The sequence below is a fragment of the Bison bison genome, unplaced genomic scaffold, assembly GCF_000754665.1.
Source record: "Bison bison bison isolate TAMUID 2011002044 unplaced genomic scaffold, Bison_UMD1.0 scf7180017864476, whole genome shotgun sequence".
NCBI lineage: Eukaryota > Metazoa > Chordata > Mammalia > Artiodactyla > Bovidae > Bison > Bison bison.
In genome coordinates this window covers 2,146,205-2,169,204 of record NW_011495037.1, presented here as the reverse complement: position 1 = coordinate 2,169,204, position 23,000 = coordinate 2,146,205, and the positions used below count along the sequence as shown (strand labels likewise).

The following is a 23,000-nucleotide window of genomic DNA, read 5'->3' as shown; positions in this document are numbered from 1 at the left end:
CGCTAGTGCTGCGGCCCCGGGGCTTGAATCAGAGACCCCATTCAGCCCAGTCTTGAGCACCTGTTATGCACCAGCTCTTACTTTGTGGGGTGCTCAAGTGGAAGGAGAAAGAGGCTTGGCTGCATCAGGAAGATGCAGCCTTGAAAGCCAGGGTTGGGCATTGTAATTGTAGGTCTTAGGGGAAGATAGAAGGATTAGAAGTTAGGATGGGGGTAACCCAATCGCCTCTGTGCTTTGGAGAGAGGACTCTGGTTCTCCCTTCAGACGTGGACCTGAAGAATGAGATGGGGACATTGGTGAAGAGGGATCCGGGGCTGCTCCATAAGAGGGAAGAGAATAGAGCAAAATCTAGGAGGCTAGTAAAAAGTGGGCTTGGAGACCACTGGATGTCTGAGACACAGGGCATGCAAGAGAGAGGAGGCCCCAAGACTCCACCCTCGAGAGGTACCCTGGCTGGAAAGATAAGGTCAGAACGAGGTTGAGATTAAACTCACTTGTGACAAAGCCCCTGAGAGGTATTAAGGGAAAACTCCCCAAAGACTTGAGTGGCTCGAGGAAGCTCACATTTGGAGAGAAGTTTCACAGGTCTTAGCGAGCTCCATCTAGCTGTTGAGGGGAGTGAAGGATGCTGGTAGAATCCCTGACACATACAAATGCTCAGGAAAAGTCACCCTCCTTTCTCTTCCCACAGACCATGCCTTTGCCCCCCAGAATGCTGGTCTGTGTGAGTGATCCATCTATCCATCCATCCATCCATCCACCCACCCATCCATCCATTCATTTGCAAACATGTGTCAACTTCCCATCACATGCCAGGAACTGTGCTGGGCAGCAGGGATGCAGAAGTGACGTTTTGGTGTCTGTTTTGACAGACAGGTATGGAAAATCTGCTGCACAGCCTTGTCTCGGCTCTGTGGCTTGAGCACACCTCTGCCCCCTTGGGCCTCAGCGTCCTCCTCTCATGGAGTATGGGGTTTGTCCTCAAGCAGCCTGCCCTGCTCACCTCCCAGAATCACCCAAAGCACACGGGAGCCAAGGGATGCGAACAAGCTGTGTGAGCCCCCTGGCAGGATACTTGTCTGCTCTCGAGCTCTGAGCACCGGACTCGAGAAAAAAGCTTGGATGACCACTACACACCTACACCCTCTGGGAGCTGGTATTGTTGGGGACAAAATTGCCCAATGGGACTCCTGGGCCTTGCAGCAGCTGGGTGTGGAGTGTCCCCCCCGTCGATGTGGGTCCCAGGCCCTCCCCTGTCCCCTGCTATCCTTCCAGAAAGAGCTTCATTGCTCCTACATCCAGCCTCCTCCAGGCCTCCCAGCCTCTAGATTCTCCCTGTCCAATCCATCCTCCAAGCTGCCCAAAGACATCTCTCCAAAGTGCAGATCAAGAGGTCGGTCACTGGATGAGATGACCCTGTCCTGCCACACTGCTTCATTCAGGAAAAGCTGTCTTAAGTACAAAGCTAATTTAGTTCACAGAACAAAGGACAAAGCATGGAGTGTACACTCGGGAAAAAGCCGTTGACACGGTTCAGTCTGGTCATCATTCCACTTGCTCTTGAGCTAACCAGTGAGACCCGGGTTAACAGGCTGCCTTTACCCCCAGATCCTCAGGGAGACATCTAGTAAGCACTGCACCAGCAGTGACCAGCCCTCATCCAACACCCGTTAGGTGCCAGTTTTACCTTGGCCGTTATTTCTGTATATTGACCTGTGACAGCGTCTTATCCCCACCCCTCCTAGGTGCTGGGTTGCAAAGGGAGATAAAGCCGGTCCCCCACGCATGCTACCACCCTTGCCACCTGTAACTGTTCACGGTCTGGTTGAGGAACAGATGCCATGGTTCAGCTCTGCGTGTGCTAAGCCTTGAAATCCAGTGTGCAGCACACCCAGAGGAGGCGGTGACAGCCCAGAGAGCCTGGGAGCAGCCCTCCAAGCTGAGCCCTACATGCAGATGGGAGCGACCCTCCAGGCGGTGGTGCCGGGGCCCCGTTAGACTCAGGGCCACAGTTCGTTCTCTGTGAAGTAGATGTTTAGCTTCCACGTTACAGATGGGGCGGGGGGGAACAAGACTCGGAGAAGTGACTTGTTCAAGGAACTCCCGCTAGTGACGCAGCCAGAGAGCCAAGATCTGAGCAGAAGCAGAAACAGCAGCCCCGTTACTGATTGTCCCCTAGGTGCCCGGCACGCGGCGGGCAGTGGGTGTCCACCTCTTCTGGTTGTCAGCACCACCCTGGCCGCCAAGGCCAACGGGGAGGCCAGGCCTGCCTGGGTCACATGTAGTAGCCGCGGAACAGAGGGGTCCGGCGGAGGACGTGGTGAGCCAGCTGGAGGGCCTGCTCTATGGCTGTGGGGTGGGAGTTCAGGAAGCCAGGGACAGCCAGAGGTTGCGTTTCCAGTGGAGGCTGCCAGGGTGATCGGGCACTTGTGTGACCCTTCGTAAGGTTGGCTCCCAGCTTCCTTAATGACCGATAGTATATCCTTTCTGCTCCCCATTTGGGTGCAAAACCCAGCGTTGACCTGGCAGAGAACCCTTATCACTGCCAGAGGGCTGGGTGCCCTTGATTGGTGGTAGTGGAGGTTGGGATGGGGGACGGGGCAGGGGCATGGCACAGTCAGCCAAGGGGAGGCTCCAGGAGCGAGTGGCTGAGCTGGATGGTCCTCCCCTCCCTGAGGCTGACCTGAAGCCTCCTCCCCAGCAGGATGCTCTGTCTGCCCTTTCCTGACCCCAGGTGGCCGCCTTCAGCTCGCCCCTCATCACCTCGCCCCATCTTTGACCCCAGGTCCCCAGCCTCATCCCCTCTGCTCCACTGACCCTGCTCAGTAAACTCCACTGCTTTTACTGGAAACAGGCCTGGGTTAGCTCCCAAGGTAGGGCTGCTGTAACAAATGACCGTGAACTTGGTGACTGGAAGCAACACAGATTTCTTCTCTGCTAGTTCAGGAGACCAGGAGACTGAGACCAAGGTGCGCGTAGGGCAGGTTTCTTCCGGAGGCTTCGGGGGAGAACCCCTCTCCTTGCCTTCTCTGGCTTCTGGGGGCCGTTGAGCTCCTTGGCTTGTGGTCCCTTCTTCATATCACTCTGACCTCTTGCCTCCGTGGCCACATCTCCTTCTCCTGTTCTCCGTCTGCCTCCTTCCTTTAATAAAAGAACTTGTGATTACATTTAGGGCCCACTGCAGTAACCCAAGATAACTTCCCCATCCTAATGTCCTTAACTTAATCACATATACAGTCTTTTTTGCCACATAATGTTCTCAAGTTCCACCGTGAGGATGTAGACCTCTGGGGGCCCATGTGGAGCTGTCAGAAGCCCCAGCTCCCTGACTTAGCATGAAGATTAGAGGCCCTTCATGGTTTACCCCTGTCCACCTCCTGACCCCATCCCCTGGCCCACAGCCACCCTCCAGCCCCTTCTGCCCTCACCAGAACAAACCATTCTATGAGTTCATTTACATGCACTAACTGAGAATTTGCTACATGCCAGCACTGTTTGACGGTGTCACATTGAGCCAGGAAGAGGCCCTTGTCCCAGGGGGATGTTATTCTAGGGCAGTGGTTCTCTGAATGTGGGCCCTCGGCCAGGAGCAGTGTAGCTGACATTGGCCACACTGCCTCATCTGTGCGGAGCTAGGATTCCAGCCCAAACCCATCTGACCCCAAAGCCAGGCTCTTTCCATGATGAAACGCTGAATGGACTTGAGTTCAGCCCAGACTCGGTGCTAGTCCTACAGATAGCAGGTGGGAAAACTAAGGCCCAGGGATGCAAGCAACTTGAGGCCCAGAGCAACTTAGGGGAGGGGCTAGAAGGAGACCCTGTTTCTCTGAATCCCTGCCTAGGGCTCTTGAGTCCTTCCCCATACACTCAGCCGCCCTATGCTATCTCCTGAGGCAGGGAGACAAGCTTTCTGAGCATCAGAGTATCTGCATCTCTCTAGAGACGGGGTCTTCCACCTCCTTGCAGGGTCCCTGTGCCCACTGCCCTCCTCCCCGAGGCCCAGAGGTGGGAGTCAGAACTCAGGAAGGAGAAGAGGCGCGGAGGGAGGCAGGGAGCCACAGGCGCCTGCTGCAGCCAGCCCGCTCCCCTCACAGGCCTCTGCCTCCCATCCACCCTCCTTCCTTCTGCTGCTGGCGAGAACGTTTCCTCAGACAGGATGACCTTCGGCTCTGCCCCTGGGTGCTCTTGGAAGCGACCCCGAGTTCTCATCCTGACCCAGGAGGCCCTGCCCTCCTGCTCTCCCTGCTCCTTGCCTCCTCCTCTGCAGCCCTCAGTTCTGTCCCCAGGCCATGCCTCCCCCCAGCCCAGGACAGCTTCTCACTGCTCCTGGCACAACCTATCTGCTCCCCTAGACCGTAAGCCCCCTGAGGGCAGGCCCACATCTGTGTCTGTTCCTGCCTAACACCTAGCACTGGGCCTGGCACAGTCTGCTCAGTAGTGTTTGTTGAATGAATCAGTGAATGAGTGAATGCATAAATGTCTTGTCCCAGGTCCATAGGAGCCCAGAGAGGTGACTAACACCACCCCTGCTTAAGAGATCAGGGAACCCAGTCTCAGAGGGAAGTTCCTGGAACCTAGTGAAAGCTCAGAAATTCCTGGTTCCTTTTTCTAACTCTGACGTCACTAAAGGGCTTGCCTCCAACTAGCAGCATCAGCAACAGGTCTGACTGGGGGATCCACAGCCTGCTGTGAATCACAGAGTCACCCCACACGCCCCCCAGGCGTGGTGAAAGGATCCGGGAATTGGGGTGGGAATCCAGAGTTCAGACAACCTGGATGTGGTCCATTGCGTCTCCATGCTGCCGTGACCCAGTTTGACCTGAGGTTGGGAGCCAGGGGAGGGCGGAGCTGGCTTTATCTTCTGCTCCAAGTCCAGTCTGGTCTGGCAGAGGAGGCTGGGATCCCTTTAGCAGTAAAAAGTTTGCATGATTGATGTATACACGCTTCTTCTTAAGAAGGAGCTTTGCTCAGAAAGGAAGCATTGCATAATTTACCCCAAACTTGTCCACTCATATCATTTGGGTTCTGAAATTGACTAACCTTTGACACATTGATTCCAGTATTTCCTTAGGGGCACAGGCGCCCAGAGCAGCTGGTATCCTGCACCCCGCTCCCTATCCCTTCCCAACCCCCATCCCGCCATACCAAGGGGCCTCCCTGCCCCCTGCACTGGAGCCCTGATGTCAGCTGCCTTGTCACCCCGCCCTCTGTGCCTGACGGTCACACCGCAAGGCTACTGGGGTGTCTTCCTGCCTCGGGGTGGAACTTAGGGAACCTGATAGGAGCCCTGGTCTTCCCCTAGTTAGGGGTTGGGTGATGTGAGACAAGTCACAGACAGTCTGAGCTGCAGTTTCCTTACCTGTAAAACGATAACTGTTATCAGACCTACTCTGCAGAACTGTGAGAGAGAGTAAAATGGAATCAAGGATACCAGCGTTTAGCACAGTTCCTGGCATGTGGCAGGTGCTTTAACAGACACGAGTTTTCCTTTTTTGCCATCCATCGCTTTTCCTTTCTTCTCATTTCGTCTCTTTTCTGTCATTTTCTAGCTTTCTTTTATATTGCACTTTTGTTGAGATAAACTTCACATACTGTAGGATTCACTCATTTCAAGCACACTTCACTGGCTTTGAGTCTATTCACCGAGATATGCCGCCATCGCCACAGGCAATTTTAGCACATTTTCATGACCCCAGAGAAACTCTGTAGTCTTTAGCCATCAACCTCCCAGTCCCTGCGTTTCCCACCCAACCACAAATGCATTTCCTGTCTCCATGGACGTGCCTGTTCTGGGCATTTCAGATGATCCATGGTCTTCCGTGCCTGGCTGCCTCACTTAGCGTGTGCTGTTGAGGTGCTTTCTGCATTTTCTGTCTTTTCTTATTTCCTTTCCTTTTCCCATTCTTCTCTGTGTTGTCTTTCCCTCCAGTTCCCCACTCCCTCTGTGTCCAAGGTCCCATCTCTCTTTCACCGAGTGCTCGGGCTTCCTGGCCGCTCCGGGTCGTTCACAGCCCTGGGTGTGGGGGTCCAGCTGTGAGGCTACCTCCTGGACCGCGTGAAGGCCTTTGTCCCCTCTCCTGCCTGGGTGAGCTGGGAAGGTCCTACTCAGGCCTGGGGGGATCTGTCCTGCTGCACAGCGGAGCACGCGGGCTACACCAAGGCATTAATCCTTTTCATCTTCTGTCTCTTCAGAGAGTTTGGGGAGTGAGACCCCCTCCCAGCCCTGGAGTCAGGGGAAGGAGAGCAGAGGGAAAGGAGGTGGGAAGCCTTTTACAGCCTCACAAGTCAAGGAGAATAAACCGTGGCCCCCCAGGAGTCACTTGAAAGGTAGAGAACCGCTCATTTCCCGCCCTCTGGGGACAGCGCCTTTGAAGCAGGCTGGAGGCCCCAGCGGTGCCTGGCTACCCTCCCTCCCTCCTGCTGGCTTGGCACAGACCCTGGCGCCTGCCCTTTCCTGACCCTCCCTTCTGGCTCCTTCTGTCGCAGGTCTGACAGGACTGCTATGGGGCTTCCTTCTCGGGGGCTGCAACGCGGAGGGAGGGGGAACCGTGCCGTTGGGCCCACCGCTAGCAGCTTTGCACCGACAAGGAAAGGGTGAACAAATTAGGAGAAGGCCTTTTCTCCAGGGCACCCAGCTTGAAAGTACATGGCTTGGCAAGCAGAAGGAGGTCTGGATTTCAGCCCTGATACCCTCGTGCAGAGAACAGAGTCACAGAGAGGTCCTACACGCCTTCCAGACCCCTGGGAAAAGGCAGGGTGGAGGGCAGGGCTCAGCAAGCCTCTTCTTCAAAGGGCAGACAGGATAAGTAAGTTAGCTTTCCGGTGCCTGTGTTCTGTGGTAACCACTGCTCAACCCTGCTGGCATAGCAGGAAAGCAGCCCCTGACAATACAGAAATGAACGGTGCTGGCTGCCTTCCAATAAAACTTTATTTATGGGCGCCAAAATAGGAATTTCATATCATTTTCACTAGTCACAAAATATAAGTCTTCTATTCACTTCTGTCAACCATTTCAGGCTAGTGTCTGCCAACCCCTGCATACTGTGCTATTTAGTACCTCAGTCATGTCCGACTCTTTGCAACCCCATGGACTGCAGCTCGCCAGGCTCCTCTGTCCATGGGGATTCTCCAGGGAAGAATACTGGAGTGGGTTGCCATGCCCTCCTCCAGGGGATCTTCCCAACCCAAGGATTGAACCCAGGTCTCCCACATTACAGGTGGATTCTTTACCATCTGAGCCACCAGGGAAGCCCAGGAATACTGGAGTGGGTAGCCTGTCCCTTCTCTGGGGGATCTTCCTGACCCCTGAATAGACCCGGGGTCTCCTACATTGCAGGCAGATTCTGTACCAGCTGAGCTACCAGGGAAGCCCGCCAATCCCTGAGGTGAGGGAAAGGAAAGGGTGCTAGCATTTACTGGCTTTGTGTCTTTGGGCAGGTGGCTTGCCCTCTCTGAGCCTCAACTTGCTCATCTGCAAAATGGGGATTAAGATACCTCCCTGTGAGGATTTTGATGAGGCTCAGCATCAGTTGATGCAAAGTACCCGGCATAGGGTAGATGCTTGTAAATGCTGGTTTTTCTTTCTTTCTCGCTCTTTCTCCCTTCCTCCTCTCCCTCCTTCCCCCTCTCCTCCCTTCCCTCCTATGGCCCCCCTGTAAATGAGCAGCTGCAAAGTCCAAGACAGGCTCCGTGGACTTGTATCTCAGCTGCGCCACTGACGCACTCAATTTGGACCCTGATCCTGAGCCTCGTGTCCCTTCTCTGAAAATGGGGGGCTTGGATCCATCTCAAGGGACCATTCCAACACTAATTATATATAAATGCTTAACAAGAGAGAGAAATTATGCCAAACCCCCAATATTGTTTATGTCAAGAATCTTCTGGCAAGGCCGGGGAGGAAGCTGTTTTTCATACTAATGAATTGGTCTGAGGATGAAGAGGCAAATTCAGTAAAACGTGTCTTTGTTGCAGCCTGAGCTTTGCGGGCAGGGGCATGCGCAGGTAGGGGTGAAGATGGGGTCTGGACAGGGCTGCCGGGAGGGCCTCAGCCTGGCAGACAGGGGGCCTGGCTTTCTCACTGCCTCTGGCATGGACAGCTGTGTGAGAAGATTGCACCCCTCTCTGGGCCTCAGTGTGCTCATCTGCAAAAGAGGGCTATAGCTCCTAGCAGCTGTCCCTGCTCCTGACAAGACAGCAGTGGGTCACAGGCAATGCTGTGTTCCTTAAACCCACAGCAGCTGTTTGTGGCAGCGTCAGGGGACTGGGGCAGGGTGTGCCTGAGACCCGCTGGGCATTTTAGGGAGTCCAGAGTCCCTGAGGCTCCCCTGGGATGTGAGGGCCTTTCCTTTCCTGCCCGTTTTTGTGCAGAAAGATGGGGGTGGGGGTTGTCCTAGCTCCCCAAACTGGCAGGTGGCTCTGCTTGCCTACATCTGCTAGTGTGGAAGGCTGCAGCTTGCGGTGGGGACTGCAGGCGCTGGGACTCGTGAGCGGGCGGGTGAGACCCGGGCCTTCCTCATTCCGGGATGGGGCGTGCCATTGTCCTCTGGAGGTGGGCACTCTGTGTGGGCAGCAGTTTCAAGAAACCAGCACCCAGAGGTTTCAAGGAACTTCCCCTTTCCACATTGACTCGGGAGACACAGAATATTTATAAATACTTCATCATCATTGAAATGGAACACAAAAATTAAAAGTCAGAGAGAAACCCCGTCATGGGGCCATCTTCCACAAGCCCTGAAGTCACGCTCTGTACTCCCTTTCTGTCTCTGTGAGCAGATGTGGTCCTAGGGTCACAGCGACAAGAGGATCCATGCATGGAGTTCTCTAAGAGAGGTCTGTCTCAGGGGCTGCTGAGTCTTCCTGATTCACTCATTCACTTGCCCTTTAGAGCCCCTGCCCTATACGGTGGGGGGGTGGTTAGAGGGGGTGCAACTAATGGAGCTGTCAGAAGAGCTGTCGGGGTGCAAACATGTGGGGTTAAGTGCTGGGACCTGGCGGGTGGGGGCCAAGAGGGCCCTGAGGGCCCAGCAATTGGACAAAGCCTCCTGGAAGGGGTGATGGCTCAGCGGGCTCCTGAAGGACAGGTAGGAATTTTCTAAGCTGAAGGGCGGAGGTTGGAGGTGCCATTCTAGGCAATAGAGGCTGGAAGTCGGGGAGGAGAGGAGAGAGGGACTGAGATTCACAGGGTCTGGGAAGCCAACCAACGTGCTTGAATAGAAAAGGTACTTCCTTTTCTAAAATTTGCCCCCATTTGAAAAGCAGGACTGATCACCCCAGCCCCTCTCTCCTTTCCAGGGCTGGAAGAAAGACCAAGGGCATTAATGTCTGGCCTAGGACAGAAGCTTAGAGCACAGTGCTGAGGTGTAAGACTGTTTCATTCTGCTCTGTGTGCCCATAGGCCACCACTTAACAGATGGCGGGGAAACGTACATTTTCCAGGTCAGGGGATCTCAGTCACTTCCAGTTGTAACCATGGTGACTTTGGAAGTGGAACCCCACCAACGCAAGAGTCCCTTCCCTGCCCGCTCCTTCCCTGCAGGGTAAGCTAAGCTCCCCAGGGCTGTCTGGCCCCACAGTGTCCGTCTTCATCTGTGGCGCCCGTGCCATGCCTGCTCCAGGCCCCCTGGCATTGCTGAGGACCAGCCATATCCTCCCACGGGCCTTGAGCCTCTACTGCAGGCTCCCACACCACCCGGCAGGAAGGCCCCAAGGCCCAACCACACACTGAGACTCACTGTAGGTCTGGGGGGGTTTAGGGGCCTTCTGCACCCCCTTGGGAGCAGAGGAACTGGGGTGCAGAGCTCCATGAAGCCTCCTCTCTGCCATGTCTGCAGGGGACCCACCCCCCCTCACCTCACCCCCAGTGAGCATTCTGACCCCAAAGGAGGGGCTGGGGGCAGGGCCCACTCTAGCAGGGAACTGACGCCCAGCCTCCTCTCTGGGTCGGGGGAGCCGCTCTTAACAAGGCTCCTGAAGGCTGGATGCCCTCCGACCCTCCCACATGAGTCTGTTTCCCTTCTGGATCGTAGCCTAAATGGCGGGACGACCAGCCCAGGTGAGAACCCAAGCAAGCCCAGTGCATTTCCAAACAGCGTCCCCCCTGCCCTGCCAGAGACACAGCGCCCAGACGCCAGTGCGTCTCCAAACAGTGTCCCTCCGCCCTGCCAGAGACACAGCGCCCAGCTGACACACCGGCCTGCAACAGGCTGCCGGTGGTGGTGACCAGTACCCCCGCTGCCCTGCCAGGGGCTGAACCTGGTAGCGCCTGACTGCTTGGGAGCTGGTTGACCTCAGGCAGGCTACCTCTCCGTTTCGTCAAGTGTCAAATGGGCACGGGGCAGGTGCCCACTTCAAATGGGAGTTGCAGGGGTTCGCAGAGAGAACAGACCAACAGGCCCTGAGAAGAGAGTCACCCACGGCCGTCTGGTGGGGGAGGGGTTGCCCACGGAGCCTGAGACAGGCTGAAATGTTCCCCTGTGTTTGCATTTTGCCCTTGTCTAGGCATTATTTTTGCTATTATAAGCAACCCTGTGATGAACATCTCCATGCAAAAAACATTTTGTTTGTTTCAGATTATTTCCCTAGAAACTGAATTTCTGGAACAGGAATTACTGGTGAAAGGGGAGGGATGTTTTCGGCCTTGTTACACTTTACTTGTTTTCTAGCTTGGCTGTACTGTGCGGGGGAGGGGGTCGCTGTCAGCCACTTCTGACCATGCAGCGGGGAGGGCCCTGGAGCCACTGTGAGGGGGGCTGACGAGGACAGAGGACATCCTCAGCAAGGAGGAGAGGGCTCTGCCATTTAGGCTGGACAGGGGCGAGAGAACAGGGGAGCAGAATGGGCTGAGGAGGAGCCATCAGGGTGCCCACATCCAGGGCTTGAGCCCTTCAGAGACTAGAGAATGTACAGCATGTGAGTTGAAAGTTACGTTTTATTCCGGCAAAATGAAGACTGTAGCTGGCAGAACAGCATTTCAGACAGCTCTGAGAAGCTTCTCCAAAGAGTCAGAGGGGAAGGTCAGTATCTATGTGATTTTGGTGAAGGGAGTTTACATGCAGTCAAGCACATATTTCTTTTTGCAGAAGGTTTCTGCTAGTCACGAGGAGCACTCATGGCCATGAAGGATTTCAGGGCTTTCTAGATGTGAGGAGATGCAAGAATTAGGCTCGTAGAATCAGCTCCTGAAAGGATCTATCTGAGGACCAGTTCTGCCAGTTTTTCCCAGGGCAGAGTGCCTCACTGGCGCTCTCCACCCTGAACTCCTTCAGGGGCTGTCGAAAGTCAGCAGCTGCGGCTGCCCATGTTTTAATCCTTGTAGGAGGTTCATGGCAAGTGCCGATTTGTAGTTGACAGGAGCAGATAAATCTCAAATCTAAAGGACTGACATGATGGTGCCAGGAGCCAAGCCTGGGATATAGTGCCCGACTGGCCTGGAGCAAATGGCAGCCTCTCTGGGCCTCAGTTTCACATCTGTGAAATGGGTGTGACCCTTCGCCTGCCTCCCAGCGAGGGGTGGTGGGGAGGGTGGGTGTTGGGGTGTGGGGTGGGTGGGTGGGATGGGAATGGAATGAATGATAGGAAATGACTTTGAGAGTTGCCTCGGGTACCGTGGGTTCTTTGTCCATGGCATCCACTGGCGTGAGTGGGGGGAGGGTGGGGGGAGGTTACTTCAGTTTTGAAAAGAAATGCCAGTTTCAGGCTGAGGATTGAGCAAGCAGGGAAGTCTCACATGGAGGTTACTGGAGGGCTGGAGCACCCGGACCGGGTGAACACCAGCTCCCCAGGACTGGGAGATCTGAGCAGGGCCCATTGGCCGGAGAGGACCCAGGGCAGGGAACTCCAGCGGGCGGCCAAGCAGTGCTCTCTTGAGCTGCCTCCACTTACTTGCTGTGCGAGTGACTGAAGGGTTTTGGGAACTCTCTCCACTGCTGGAGATAAGAGTGTCATAGTGTCATAGTATCAAACATGTCACATGGATGCCATGAGAGTTCAGTGTTAAGGCTGACCTGTGATCACTCCCATCCTTTCTTATTCTGCCACCTCACTTATCAGCGGAGGCAGAGGAAGGGTTGAGCGGAAGTAGGGCTTGCCACGCCTTTACATGTCCTCGAAGCAGCAAACCCAGTGTGCTGTGTGACATGCCCAGCGCTCCTTACCAGCTCTGCGACCTCACGTGAGTTCCCTGACCTCTCTGTGCCTTTGTCTCCATCACATAGAGGTGGATGTGTGAATTAAACTGAGCCACTATTGACAAAATGCTCAGAGCCGGGCCTAGCTGTCACCCGGCTGCTCTCAGGGCCCAGAGCACAGGCTTCAGACCTCGCCACTGTGGCACAGAGCCCTGTTCCTCCACCCACTGGCTGTGTGACTTTGGTTAGGTTGATTGCTTAACCCTACAAAAAGCCGGTCCCCTCCTCTGTAAAGATGTGGGTTGTGGGGCCCCCGTGGCACGCCAGACTGACAGTAAGCACTCAGTGTGACTGTTGGCTGAGGGCCTTAAAGAGGACCCCACAGAAACCAGCAGAGCCCAGCCCCGGAGCCACGGCTCCCCCAGTGCGGGTGCATGCTCCATACCAGAGGTGCGCACTCCCCCCCCACCCCCTGGGGCTCCTATACCCACAGGCAGGTACAGTCACACTAACCCATGCAGTCAGCAACTCCTGGAGACCAGCCAGGCCACACTACAGCTGAGACCATACCTTGGTCAGTTCAAAACACTCTCCAGGCAGAAAGCCTTCAGCAGTGCTCAGGTGCCTGTCAGCTCCAGCAAGGCCAAGCTGTTCTGGCCCCTGAAAACCTTCACTCCCCTCCACTGCAACTTCAGCTGACCTAGACCATTCCAAGTTCTCAGAGTACGACGCACGGCTTGTGCTGCCTCCCTGGGCCTTGAAAAACTACCCACCTTTCCAACACACCTGTTCAATTTCCACTCATTGCCCCAGACCCGATTCCAATGACACCTGCTCCACAACACCTCCCCGGATCCCCAGGGCCAGAAATGGCTGCTGTTCCAGACCGCCTGCCCACGCACACTTACTCACACTCTGATGCATACACTGCCATGCACACTCAGGCACTGGCATACATGCTCTTGGGTGCACACATGTGTATGTTCACACACACATACCCACTCACATCCTTGAGCACCTCGAGACCAGTGACCTTGCCCTGACCATCTCCGCATCTCTCATATTAGCTCTCCATCATATTGACTTGGTCTGAAAGGGATCAGAGTTGGGAGTCCACACCTGTTGGTTCACATTTGAGCTTTGCTCCTGAGTAATCTGGGGGCATCACTTACTTGCCTGGAGCCCCAGTTTCCTAGTCTGTGAAACAGGACACCTGCACTTACCTTGGAGTGGCACTAACTAGAAAAAGGATGCCAAGCACCCCGATCAGGACCTAGCACAGGCACACTCAGTAAAGGCTCTCTTGTCAATCACTTACTTACTAATCATTCACCAGTACAACTCACGGATGCTGGCCATGTACCAGGCCGCCGGGGTTGCTAGAGTCACTACCAGCCCTTCCCTTGAGCTCCTATTCTGGTCCCAGGCTGTGGCCCACCAGCATTTAGGGGTGTATGTTCTGGGAGGTCTCTACTCAAGATCACTTTCAGGAGACTAAAGTACCCTGACCCTCACTATCCTTTCCGTTGTCATAGGAAAAAAACTAAAAAGGGATAATAGTTTGTGACTGTTGCTTATTATCTCAACTTAGTCCCAGGGAGTTCTGTGGGTGTCTTATCCATAATGAAAATGAACACTGTTTTTGCCAAGCTCCTGCAGGAAGCCTTTGCCGAGCTTGCTCTTGATGTTTGAAGGACAGACAGAAAGCTCCATCTGTGGACTTAGTCTTGAGTGCCCACTAGCCTGTCCTGGCCCTCCACTCTTCAAAGCAGACTCTGTGTTTACTTGCAGAAAATTATGAGAATGCACTGAAAAAAAATCAGTTCTTTCATGGGCGAAGGGCGGAAGTTTGTTCGTTTCAGCCAAATATTGGGTAATACTGGTTGGTGATAGTAAACAGTTCAATGAAGATAACACTCGTGCGAGTGGGCTCTGGTAACTTGGCATCTGGGAATTTCCGCCTCAAAGCTTATTTTAGGACAACCAGAAATTAGGTCTCCTTGGAGAAGAGGGTCACCTCTGATTTTTGTAAAAGCACAAGGCAAGGAGTCAGACACATGGTTTGTAGCTGATTCCCAGGGTACTAGGGGATCACTTCCCCTTTGTAAGCTCCTCTACTTCCCTCTTCTCAAGAACGAGATAGGACTTCCCAGGGAGCCGACTCCCAGGATGTAGGTAGCCCGCCTGGGTGTGCCGGCTCTCCCAGGTGCTTGGGTGTGGGATAAGCAAGGGTCTGGGTTCTGGGGCCAGCCCAGCCTTCAGCACACAGTCCCTCAGTCACCAGCCCTTGCTGACCCTCAGGGCAAAGCAGCTAACGGCTATACCCATCGCAGGAAAGAGAAGAAGAGGGAGAGGAGAAGAATCTTCTAGAACTCCTCAGCCTTTCCCTTCTCCCATCCCTTCTCCTGGCTTCCACAGCCTTCCCCTGGGACCACGCCCATTTCACAGATGAGTTTCAGCACGAGGTGGAATTGTCCGAGACTGACAGCAGGGGAGCGAGGCAGCCTCAACCAGAATGCAGGACTCCAGCTTCCAGATCTCACATTTGGTCCCAGTCAGCCCAGCACAGGGCTGGTGTTCAGCAGGGATTGGCTGAAATGCTGCCTCTCGGTCCCGAGGCCCTGGCTTAGAGTGCTCTTCTGGGCTGGTAGCGGTGGGAAGGTAGAAACAAGACCAGCAGGAGACACCACCCAGAGGGCTACAGGCTGCCACGCAGCCAGAGCAGTGCTGCGGCCCATTTGTGAAATCGGAAAGTCGGAAGACAGGAGCATCACCGTCTAAACTGAGAGTGATGGGCCTTTCGTTCATTAGTTCACACACACGACTGAATCCTGCTATAAACTTGGACACCGGGGTCGACGATGACAGATCCTACACCTGTCTGTGGTCTGGGAGATAGGTAAACTGATCGTTAGCCCAAGGTTAGTGTCTCAGCAAAGGGGCTCCAGGAGGCAGGAAGGAATCAGTAACCTTGGGAGACCTCAGAGACAACTCCCCAGAGGAGGCTATGCCTGAACAGAACCTTGAATCACTCCAAAGTGCACAGCAAGGAAGATAAAGGAATTTCAAACAATGACATGTATAAAGGGGCAAGTATTTATAAGAAATAGCAGATTCTCATATGGGTATGGTGGTTCTGTGTGATAATTTGTATTCTAAGAGGCAGAGGGTAATGGGAAAGGGCAATGACACTCATTGTCTGGAGTCCTCACAGTAGTCCTGTGAGCTTGCTACTATTAACATATTTCACAGATGAGGAAACCAAGGCTCAGAGCACGCCAGAGCAAGGCTTCTCACTGAAACTGAGTCCTGACCCCTGGTGGCTGAACACATTATAGTGCCTTCATGAGAAAAGATGGAGATTCAAAGGACTTTCCTTAGGAATGCTATTAGGACACTTAAATGCCTTTAGCAGAAATCCAGTTATAAGAGGCTGGGATTGGTGGAGCTTGGGAACTGGCTTAGAACTGAAGAGATCAAGAGTAGCTTAAAGCTGGACTCAGTCACTCAAATGTCATCATAAATTTGTCTTTCTCCAGCTTGCAACTAGTTTCATCCTAGCCTGCTTCATTTTCAGTTAAAGTCTCCCTGGGGTGCCACCAGAAGCTCCAACTTTACATCTTGCCACCTTTTTACCCACCCTCCATGCAAAATATGCCCCTTTCCTCCTGTTCCAATGGAAAGTTTTAGGCTTAAGTTGTATTGGCTGGTTTGGGTCATATCTCTACCACTATACCCAGATCTGGAGCCAGGGCAATGCGTAAGAGGTAAATCTCACCTCACCCACATGGATAGAGTACAGGAAGTTTGGATCCCAATAAAGAATCCAGGTACCATTACCAAAAGAAGGGGAATTGATGAGGGGAAAGTAAAAATGAGATGTTTCCATAAGCTGGTACTGAATGGCAGATACTCTGTTATGGGCTCTCCTGCTGCTGCTGCTGCTAAGTCATTTCAGTTGTGTCCGACTCTGTGTGACCCCATAGACGTCAGCCCACCAGATTCTCCTGCCCCTGGGATTCTCCAGGCAAGAACACTGGAGTGGGTTGCCATTTCCTTCTCCAACCCCATTAATGTCTTCTAGTTTCAAGTGTCAGGGCAAAAATGGGCCATGAAGGAATATTAACCCTACTAGGGTCTCTAGACATGTGTAATGTAAGAACGTCTACATAGGATGGGAATCCAACTTCTCTGGCATGGATGGCAAGCTAAGTAAAGGCGGAAGGGCTCCATACCACCAGACACTGTGAAGTTAAATATGCATGGCAACAATCTTTTATAAGAGGATAGAAATTCTATATGGTGAGGAGTAAACAGAAGGAGAATAAAAGGCTGTTTAAAACAGGCAAAAAATAAATAAAAGGACAGGAAATTTTAGAAAAGATGGGACAAATATAAAACACAAAATCTCATTGAATAAATTAGTCAAAATCCATCAGTCATCATAGGTAATATAGGTGGAGTAAGTTGTGCCAATTTTTAAAAAGTGAAGGTTGTCAGATATGATTTTTTAAATCCAAACAAATATTTTTACAAGACATAGACCTAAGGAAACAAGAATGTAGAACATATAAGGAAGGAAATATAAGATATACTAGGCAAATAGTAACCAAAAGAAATCTGGGTAGCTGTATTAATATCAAAGTGAACTGTAAGCAAAAAGGGTTACTAAACATAAAGATGGTCACCACCTTTTGAAAAAAGATTCAGTTCACTAGAAGGATAAGAATTCTAGACATGTATATATCAAATAAATTTACTTCAAAAGGCAAAATTGACAGAACTATAAAGAGAGATTAATCATTAACATGAACAATATTAAGAATGAAAGGGAGATACCATTATAGATTTTGCAAAGATTAAGAAAGATAATGAAGTGAAGTCACTCAGTCATGTCCGACTCTTTGCGACCCCATAGACTGTAGCCTACCAGGCTCCTCCGTCCATGGGATTTTCCAGGCAAGAGTACTGGAGTGGGTTGCCATTGCCTTCTCCAGAGGATCTTCCCAACCCAGGGATCGAACCCAGGTCTCCCGCATTGTAGGCAGATGCTTTACTGTCTGAGCCACCAGGGAAGCCTAAGAAAGATAATAAGAACCCCTGATTAATTTTATGCCCCAAACAAGGGAAAACTCAGATGCAGTGAACAAATTCCTAGCAAAACAGAATTTGCCAGAACTGACTTGGAAAGAAATAGAGAACGTGAATGATCCTATAACCTTTAAAAATAAAGTGAATGAAACATGAGTAGTTCTTGGTTTTGCTAAGGAGTTCCACCAAACACTAGAGGAACAGACCATTCCGGTGCTGCTCAGACTCTTCAGAGGGGAGAAAAGAGGAAACTCTCCTGTTCATTTAATGAGACCAGCAGAGTGTAAACTGAAAAACAAGTCTGTGAGGGAAGATCATAAAAATGAGAAACAACTCAGATGTCCATCAAAAGGTGAACAGATAAATAAATTGGAGTATCTTCCCATGCTGGAATACCTTATGACAGTGAAAATGAACTACAGGTCCACGTGTCAACACAGCTCAATCTCAAAAATATAATGTTAAACAACAACTTAAAAAAAAGGTAGTACATAAAAAAAATACCCTAAAACATGATTCCATTTGTATAAAAGTAAAACACTGGCAGAACAACACAGAGTATTATTTACCAATACAGACATATTTGCTGAAACAAGTCAGAGGCTGGTAAATTCTGTTACTTAACCTGAGAGGTGGTTACGCTGGCATGCATTTTAATATTTTAAGCCACACATCTGTGTTTTTTATATAATCTCTTTGATGTATTTTATTGAAAAATAGTTAAGGACAGAATCACCATGTAGCAAAAAGATCTAGCTGAGTAGACGAGTTATTTGAGATGTTTGTCTTCTTCTTTTTGTTAGCCTCTATGTTCTGAATCTTTTACTATGAACATGTGATACTTCACAATCACATTATTTTAAGGGATTTGTAAGCCTTTTAGGAGAAGGGAAGTAATTGCATAGCCTAGAGCTATCCTGTCTTCCATAATTTCACTAATCTCAGTGAAAGTCATTTTATCACACTTCAGGCTCCATCTGGTATGTTAATCCAAGGTTAGATCCCTGCCTGCTTGGTCAAATATGTACCCTGCTGGCATGGAGAAGAACTGGAGCCTCTGAAATGCCAGGGATGTGACCTTGACGTCCAGGTGAGAGTGGGGCTGGCCAGACCTGTGGCGAGAGGCTGGGTCACGTGAGGCCTCCAGCACTGGCTAAGCCAGGACACGCTAGGCACTGAGGGAGGCTCGGGTGTCGGCTGAGTCCCTGTCCACAACGTCTTACAGAGTCACAGCCGTATCTACAGCGTCACTCTGAAGGACTGTAAGAAGAGCAATGATGCTCTTCTTTCTCTCTCTGGGGAAGGCAGTGAGTATGATTCCTCTGGTGGCCAGAATCCCTTAACAGATCATGGCTAGAGCGGAGGCCAGGCACGAGCTTCTGTAAGACATCCAGAGAGGACCTGATCTCAGGACCAAGCGAAGGCTAGCTCCCAGCTTGACACTGGACGCGGAAAGCCACTGCTCCAGCAGCCTAGGCAGGGAAGCACGAAGCTAGGTGGCAGCCGCTGCCTTAGACAGAGCTGAAGCCAGATTTTGCCTGCCCTGGAGCTGCAGAGACCCAGGCAGAGTCTCCAGGGGCCATGGGTGAGCCAGGGTGGGCCAGGACTTGCAAGGACACCGCCGGAACCACAGCTGCTGGCAGATCCCCTTCCCTGTGCAGCCCACGGTCCTCTCCCAACTGTATTATGTGCACCTAAGATCTCCACACCCCTGGCTGTTTTCACCAAAATAGATTGATAGGACTTTATATTATCACCACAGATGGAAACGCAGTATCACTTGTGGGAAACGGAAGTACTTGTGCACACAGAAACAATGACACAAGACAATGCCCCCCCAAGTCTGTCCAGATTTCACTTCCTGATAAAAGCTCTGAGCCTGCCCTCGCTCCGGGTTATAAAGGTAGACCTGTATGCTGGGTGCTGAAAAACAGGCCCTCCGTGTGGAGCCATTCTCTCTTGACCTCAGAAGGCTCGAGATAAAAACGATAAAGGAATTCTTACTCACTGAATGTGGTGGAAGGAAAAAGCAGGTCAGCTGTCCACACTGCAGCACGCAACAGGCAAAAGACTTTTGTATACCTGGAGGTGGGGGACATCCTTTCTGAAAATGTACATCAAACACTTTGTTAAAACCTTTCCTCCCAAGTGTTTGGCTAACTTTCCTTCAGTGACCTTCAATCAGCTTGACTCAGCAGATATTAACTGAGGGCCTACTATGTGCTGGCTGCTTAGTAGGGGTTTGAAAGGCAAGCGCCTGTCCTTCAAGGACCACACGTTCTAATGGGGAGGCAGATGTATTCACAACCGGTTTTAATGCAAGGCTGAACAAATCTTTGTGTCTTCTCCCAGCCTCCCCCTACTCATGCAAAACAGGATGTAGGTGTTCAGGAATCATTTTATTCAGACACAGAAATAGCAAACATTCATTGGGTTCAAACTATGAGCCAGGCAATGTATGGGATACTTGTAGACATATTTTATAACACTTAATCCTTGCAAGGATTGGAAAGGTGGTTATCTTTACTTCTGCTTACAGGGGTTAGGTAACTTGACCAAGGGTACACAGCATCTTAGAAGCCAACTTGGGAGTTGAAAGCCAGTCTCCTGAATGTTCCTCCGTGTTGGAAGCCCTGTTGACGTGGGAGGTCCCACTGCTCCCCCCCCACCAAATTCTGTCCCATCTCACCCTCCCCTCCCCAGGGCCCAGCTGAGAAGAAGCAAAGGCCAGAGGCCGGGTCTGGCCCACTGGCCTTGCTGTGGTACTCACCTCAGCCCACCCTGTGCTTGTATCCCCCTAGGAATCCAGCACGGTCCAGCACGGCGTGCTCCAGCAACCTTCTCAGCTGCTGCAAGAGCCTTTGGGCGCTTAGGTTCCTCCAGAGACACGAGGGAGGCCCCTGGGGGGAGCAGCCAGGGGCGCCACTGTCAGAGGAGCCGCCAACAGCACCCGCCCAGGAATCGGTGAGGACGCTGCCCTCCTAGACGGTGTAGCCCCGGCCCCAGGATGCTGACGATAACTGCTCCCCAGCACCAGGATTTGACTCCCGGAGCCACTAAGGACCCCAAAGCCCCACAAACCACAGAGGACATACCCCAGCTCCAGTCTGGGGACTCCCAGAGCACCCGGCAGGTGGGTGCTGGGGTCCTCTGGGCTGGAATGGAGCTGGCCCGCCCTACACTGGGACTTCCCTGGGTCCAGGTCTGCCGAATGCCACAGGTACAAAGCTCACGTTGGTGCTGGCCCCGAGTCACCAGCAGAGATGGCGGGACTTCTGAGGACCTGTGTGTGTGCAGAAACACGGGTACCATCTGGGCACCGCAGAGGGTGTTGCCATCCCAGCGCTCTGCAGGATGCAGGGAGGGAAGGGAAGGGAAGGGAATGGCGTCGGTCTTCAGTGAACACCTTCTGTGTGCCCGGTGCTTCCCCGGAGTCGGCTCACTTCGTACGCGCGGCAGGGATCTGGGGTAGAGACAGGCTCAGAGAAGTGTGGGGCCGCTCAGCTAGAAGGTGCGTCTCGCACAGGACACTTGAGAATTGCTGTGGAAGGAGGGAACAAACAGACGAACAGGAGGATGGATAGAAATCCAGGCCTCCAGCCCATGCTCTTCGACGGGACCCTACCCTGCCTCTGCAGAGAGGCCTCGGTACTTCCTTGACTCAGCCGACCCTCCAGCAAGCCAGGCTCAGATCCGGAGCCTGGGGGGGCGCCCTTCATGCTGCAGTTCTGTCTCTCTCTGGTGCTTTCCATCAAGAAGGAGTGGCGTGGAGCAGATTTGCTGGGGAAAACGTGAGGGGCAACGAGGAGGGTCAGGTTGGGGGAGGGGGACCCAACAGGCTCGAGTCAGGAAGTTGGCCCCGGCGCGCCCTCTGCTGGAGGCGGGGGGACCTGCGGCGGCCTCCTCCTTGGACCAGCCCCTTACTCACTCTGCCCCGGGGGGCACCTCTCCCCTTTCCTACTTTCAGGGTTGTTGAAGAGACCCAAGGAGGTGGAGGAGATGAGGGTGTCCATGGGCTCCCCGCATGACCACTGCCCCTCCCCGAGCCCCCTCTTCCCCTGGTTGCAAGACCCCCTCCTGGAGTACCCCTCCCCACCCACTCATGCCTTTTCAGTCCCCCTCCCCAGTCTTCACACGTGGCCATTGCCCAAGGCTCAGTCCTGAGCCTTTGCCCCTCACTGCCATTCCTCACTCTCTGTGGCCTCATCAGCACTGCCGAAGCTACCAGGAAGCTTAGCTCGAAAATTCCTCCAGGTTCCTGCTGGAAGCTCTCGCTGTTTCTCAGCCTCACCTGGAGCATGTCCGCCTCTGCACCTTGACCTTTGCCCTGCATCTGCTCCTGCCCCAGGGTCCCCCTCCTCAGACAGAAACCCTACCATTGATTTCAAAGGTCCGTCTTGGCCCCACCCTCCTCTTGGCTCCTCACGCTCCACGCTCTCGATGGACTTAGCTCCCACGTGTTTCCACCTGGTTCTCTCACCTGCCCGGCCCTCACTTGGTCCCGCTGCCATCCCCTCCATCAGGAAAATGGGAAAGCTTCCCGCATTCCCCACTGGCCCACCCCTCCCCGACCACTCCCTGTCCTCCAGCCAGAGAGGGCTGAGCAAAACGCAACGGCGCGGAGAAAGCCAGCCCGCAGGCCCCGCGCGGTGGGCCCTGATGTGCCCTCCAGCCTCGTCCTTCCCCGACCCTGGCTTCTACCTCTTCACCCCAGCCCCACCGGCCTTCTCCTTTGGGTTTATTTATCTCTCTGCTCCTTCCAGCTGCACCTCGCACAGAGCTGTTTCCATCACTTGAAAAGCTGCTCTTGTCCTTTCAGCCACGGGATCTCAGCTGAAACGTCACTTTTCAGGGAGTCTTCCGGAGTCTTCCTTGACTGTCCCTATTGGGTCTGCCTCCCACCCACACCCCTGGAACTGTCCTCGGAAGCCATGGGCATATCTGTCATGCCTGTGTGGTCCCCTGACCCTTGTCTGTCAGTGACTCCTGCCTGTTTCTGTTGACCATTGTGTGTCTAGCTCCTCGGAGACTGTTTGGCCCACCTAGTGGGAGCTTTAAGCAATTTATCTGCCAATACACCTGAAGGCATGATTTGCCCCAGTGTTCCCCAGAGATGCTCAATCTGTTGGCTGGATTCCCTTGGAAATCTCAGAATCCCTCTTTTGGAAGTTTTCCCAGGAATCTGAGACAGGTGGGTTTCTATGTTATGGCCCAGGTAGATGGAGCATAAGACGGGTCTGGCTGATTACAGACTCAGCTGGTCAGGGCTGATGTCAGGGTGCCTATGTGCCACCTGCCACTGCAGACCTTTCTCTGAGCTGCCCTACCCTCCTGGAGACCCCCGCATCCCCTGCTGGCTGCAGAAGTGGGGCGTGTGCTGCCCAGAGGAGAAGCATCTGCACTGCGCCCCCAAATCCACATTTTGTGTTATCATGATGTTCCAATAAAGCTATCAAAACAGATGCTGCCTTGTGGTTTTATTTTTTAACTTCCTGGTGAGGAAATACTCCCCAAACTTCATCATACAGTGTGTCTTGATTTAGAAAAAGAATTATGATAAAATGTTGGGGTAGAAGCCAACTGAGAAATTGCCTTGAAAGGTAAAAGAGTCCTCAGGAAAGGAGGTCTTATCTTGAAACATCGTGTTGGAAATGAAGGACAGATCAGATCAGATCAGTCGCTCAGTCATGTCCGACTCTTTGCGACCCCATGAATCCAGGCCTCCCTGTCCATTACCAGCTCCCGGAGTTCACTCAGACTCACGTCCATCGAGTCAGTGATGCC

At 52.9% G+C, this 23,000-nt stretch overlaps 1 protein-coding gene across 2 annotated transcripts in view; it reads left to right on the top strand.

Annotated features, from left to right (window-relative positions):
- Nucleotides 1–22,678, top strand: part of HRH2 (histamine receptor H2) — a 49,970-nt gene extending 27,292 nt beyond the window's left edge. Inside the window, exons 3-4 of one of the 2 annotated variants that reach the window (XR_827221.1) lie at nt 6,193–6,327; nt 20,018–20,103. Coding sequence is in view for 1 of the 2 variants with exons in the window: in XM_010862098.1 (XP_010860400.1) it covers nt 20,018–20,201 (184 nt within the window). In the remaining variant the exon portion in view is untranslated. Of the gene's footprint in view, nt 1–6,192; nt 6,328–20,017 lie in introns of both variants that reach the window. The other variant, XM_010862098.1, reaches the window with a different exon arrangement.
- The last annotated feature ends 322 nt before the right edge of the window (nt 22,679–23,000 follow it).